At 40.6% G+C, this 4,134-nt stretch overlaps 1 protein-coding gene across 1 annotated transcript; it reads left to right on the top strand.

Annotated features, from left to right (window-relative positions):
- Window positions 1-1,648: 1,648 nt before the first annotated feature.
- On the top strand, window positions 1,649-2,617 carry LOC121507786 (odorant receptor 131-2-like). The gene has a single exon (XM_041784125.1). The coding sequence runs from the start codon at window positions 1,649-1,651 to the stop codon at window positions 2,615-2,617; it is 969 nt and encodes a 322-aa protein (XP_041640059.1).
- The last annotated feature ends 1,517 nt before the right edge of the window (window positions 2,618-4,134 follow it).

Genomic DNA, 4,134 nt, shown 5'->3' with positions numbered 1-4,134 from the left:
CGGCGGCCCCATGTAGCGCATGGTGAGGATGGGTGGAGCGGTCGTCTTAATGGATCACGGATCAGCTCCGTTTCTTAATAGGCTCTTTCACGGACAGTTTTAAAGAGTCCAGGGCATCTTTGTGATCTATTTTAACTTACAGTGTGGTATTTTATTCTGTAAGGACAGCTGCTGCTCCTACTGTCTGCGCAATATTGATCTCGTGAGATTGATTTTTCTGCGACGAGAAATCTCGTGGCGTTTTGATCTCATCACACCCCTATAAGCCACAGAAGGTCACTGCTGGGAGGGCAGGCTGTTTTTAGAGTCTGTATCAAAGCATATTCATAGAAAGTTGAGTGGAAGGAAAAAGTGTGGTAGGAATTGGTGCACCAGCATAAGGGATAACCACAGCCTGGCTTCACAAGGAGTGGACTGAGGCTGGAGTCAGCGCATCAAGAGCTACTAGGCACAGACGAATCCTAGACATGGGCTACAAATGTGGCATCTCTCATGTCAAGCCACTCCAGTCAGTGTGGCTAATCATGATTGACTACAGATATTCTTAGATCAATCCAGTTGAAACTTTTTACTTTTTGAAAGCCCTGTTTAAACATTTCTGGTCTTTTTAGGTCAAATAAGCATCTTAAAGATAAAATGACTCACGTATTCCACCCACAGTCAATGATGGTTTGGGGTGCAATGTCATCTGCTGGTGGTGGTCCACTCCAGTCAACGCTGTCAGCCGTCGACCAGGAGATTTAGAGCCCTTCATGCTTCCATCTGTTGAGAGGCTTTATGGAGATTCTGATTTCCTTTTCCAGCAGATCCAGCTCACTGCATACTGGGGCCCAGGACCAGGGAGGCTGGTCCAGACACCAGGGGGTGACTGTGGGTGCATCGTGGAGGGTGCAGCTGGGAGGATAGCTGGAGAGATGGGGCATGGGCCTGGTGCAGATCTGGACAATGGCCATCAGGAGGCCTGAGCAGAACAGGGCCAAACGCCAAACCATCATATGCTCCCATACCTGACTAGATGTTTTGTGATATTCTAATATTTTGAGATAGTGGATTTTTGATTTTCATGAGCTGAAAGCTGTAATCATCAAGTATAAAACAAAACAAGTCTTGGAATATTTCACTTTGTGTGAGATGAATAAAAAATATACAGACGTTTCATTTATAGAACTACATCACAGGAGAAACGTAACTTTTTCGTGATATTTGAATTTTTTAGATGCACATGTAATGTCTCTGGCCCTGGCTATTGCTGGTGAGGTTACAGAAAATGTTCCCATAAAGTTGGAGATAAACTTTCTCTTTTCTCATGTCCATGGTGGGATAACATCAGCAGGGAATTAAAAACATCAAGAGAGAAAGAGATGATGTAATTCTAAGCAATGAACATGTGATGATGTCATGTGAAATGGGTGTTAAGACAAAGATTATATCCAGCATGTGAGGACTGATGAGCCCTGCAGATCGCTCTGATTCTGTAGAGAAAGAAGCCAAGCCTGCCAAAGAGCTGAAAGGTGAAACTTATCTGCATGATTTTAGATTCAGTATGTTGACTTAACAAGGATCTGTGTGAAGTGGAAGACAGTAATGTTGGGGGAAACTGTGTGAAATAATGACTTGTGTGAAATTTTGACTTACTTGCTTTTACTAAATGTCACATGCACCTGGATCACTGACCAACTCCACAGCTGAACAGCAGTTGCAGGGTTTAATGGAAAGAGTGATGGTTTCTGTTGTGACTACTTTGCCATGCTGTGTGTTCCTCTTCATCAATTTTACCATGCTGTTCATCCTGAGGAGTAAAACTGTGTTCTGTGAAACTTCTCGGTACATTCTTCTGTATAACCTCCTCTTTGCAGACACTGTTATGCTGGTACTGAGTCAGTCAATGTTCTTACTCTCTAACAGTAGAATGCGGCTGACGTATCCTGTGTGTGGTGTTCTCAGTATGCTTGGTGTGCTCACAGAAGAAATCTCTCCCCTCAATCTGGTCGTGATGTCTTTGGAGAGGTACGTGGCTGTGTGCTACCCTCTGAGGCATGCTTCTGTCGTCACCATTAGAAACACAGTGGTGGTTATCCTTGCATTGTGGGCCATCAGCTCTCTGAATGTGCTCACCAGAGTTATTTGGCTGTTGCAGTATCCTTTTGAAGACCTGGTGACTCTGCAGATGACAAAGCTTTGTAGTGCACATGTCCTGTTCCTCTTATCGATGTCTGATCACTATGACCGAGCATACACTTGTTTGGTGTTTGTATCAGCTGGTGTTGTAGTCATTTTCTCTTATATCAGCGTCATGGTGGCGGCCAGGTCGGCCACCAGTGACAAAGCTTCAGCTCGTAAGAGCCGTGACACTCTGCTGCTGCATTTAATTCAGCTGGGCCTCAGTATTACTGCAACTATACAAAATCCACTTCTCATGGCGATCTCAACACTTGTAACAAGGATAGTCCTTGTTCGTGTTCAGATCATTTTTTATGTGTTTATTTTCATCTTCCCCAGATGTCTGAGTTGTCTTATTTATGGCATCAGAGACCAGAAAATCAGACCGCTCCTCATGCACCATCTTTGCTGTCGACCAAAAACTCAATCATGTCAGCCAAGGCTGGGATCATTTTAACTTTTATGAAGGCCTTGATGAATCTTGAAAAATCTTATTTTCTGGCTGTTTTAATAGAAAACGGTAGAGACATTTAAACGTGTGATGTATTTCATGTTCAGCGTATCCCTTGACCATTTTTTCATCTCAGTACATGAACTTTGTTAATCATTGTTTATGATCTTATTTTAATCTTGTCTCACACATGAACAATATGCCCAGCCCAGAACCTTACAAGACTCCCATTGTTGATTGCTGAGTCCAAACAGACACCTAATAAATTTTACTCTGATAAAAAAAAAGAACACACCGACATATCTTGGTCGACTTGCTAACATTGAAGGTTAACATCTGCTCCATTCTGTCATCCTGCAAAGCATTTCAGGATTCTGAACATTCACTTCATTTATCAAACATGTCTAATTCATCATATAAGGAGAAAAGTAAAAGAAAATGAGATTCATTCTTGACTTCTTCTGTGATGTTTAACACCTGCTAACTTTAACATCTATAGGAGGGATTCTTGTTCTGCTCAAACATCACTAAATTCTTGTTACTGTGCATTCAAACAGTATTCAGACCCCTTCACTTTATCTAATGTCCTGTGTTTCTTTATGTTGCAGCCTGATGCCACAGTTGATATATTTACATATATTCTCCATAATCTACACTCAGTACTCTTTTATGACAAAAGTGAAAATAGAATTGTAGTTTTTTTTTTTTTTCAAATTCATTAAAAGTAAAAAACTAAAATGTCACATTGACATAAGTTTTCAGGCCCTTTGCAACAACACTAGTAATTTAGCTCAGGTTCTTCCCATTTGTCTTTGTCTTTGCTGAGATGTTTCTCACCTTGATTGGAGTCCACCTGGGGTAAATTAAATTCACTGGACATGATTTGTAAAGGCATACACCTCTCTATAGAAGTCCTCACAGGGGGCTATGTATATCAGAGCAAAAACCAAACCACGAGGTTAAAAGAAACTGCCTGCAGAGCCAGATTTAAAGTGTTGTTGCAAAGGGTCTGAATACTTCAATATAATACATTTTTTATTCCCATGAATCTACACTGAATGTAGATTCATGGGAATAAAAAATGACATTAAACAGCTGTAGCATCAGGCCGCTATCTAACAAAAATGAAAAAAGGTGAGGGGGTTTCAATACTTTTAAGGTTGCACTATACTAGTATGTTTTTTCAAAATAAAATTGTTACATCATTTTGCTTGATTTGATTTATCCTGCTTTTACAAGATGTCATTGAACCACTTTACTACAAATGCAGAAGGTAACTTGTTCTAGTTTTGTGCACACTGCATGGCAAATTAATTCTGTAGATGTTATTCAGCTTCTCCAAAGACAGCATGAAGCTCTGCAGCCAATGGAGAATTCTGCACTTCAAAGAAAAGCCTTTTATTGATCCTTTAATCAGACATGAATTCAGAATGCCAACACATGTCACTCACAGCAGCTTTTGTAGAGCTTTTGAGTAAAAAAAAAAAAAAACTAATCCAGATAACAAAGTGCACTTTGAGAGG

This window comes from Cheilinus undulatus, linkage group 4 (assembly GCF_018320785.1).
Source record: "Cheilinus undulatus linkage group 4, ASM1832078v1, whole genome shotgun sequence".
Lineage (NCBI taxonomy): Eukaryota > Metazoa > Chordata > Actinopteri > Labriformes > Labridae > Cheilinus > Cheilinus undulatus.
The sequence above is the reverse complement of the archived record's forward strand: the minus strand, read 5'-3'. Positions and strand labels throughout refer to the sequence as shown.

Bases quoted from the DNA above. Each gene is read 5' to 3' on its own strand.
- LOC121507786 (XM_041784125.1), top strand. From the start codon at position 1,649: ATGTCACATGCACCTGGATCACTGACCAACTCCACAGCTGAACAGCAG.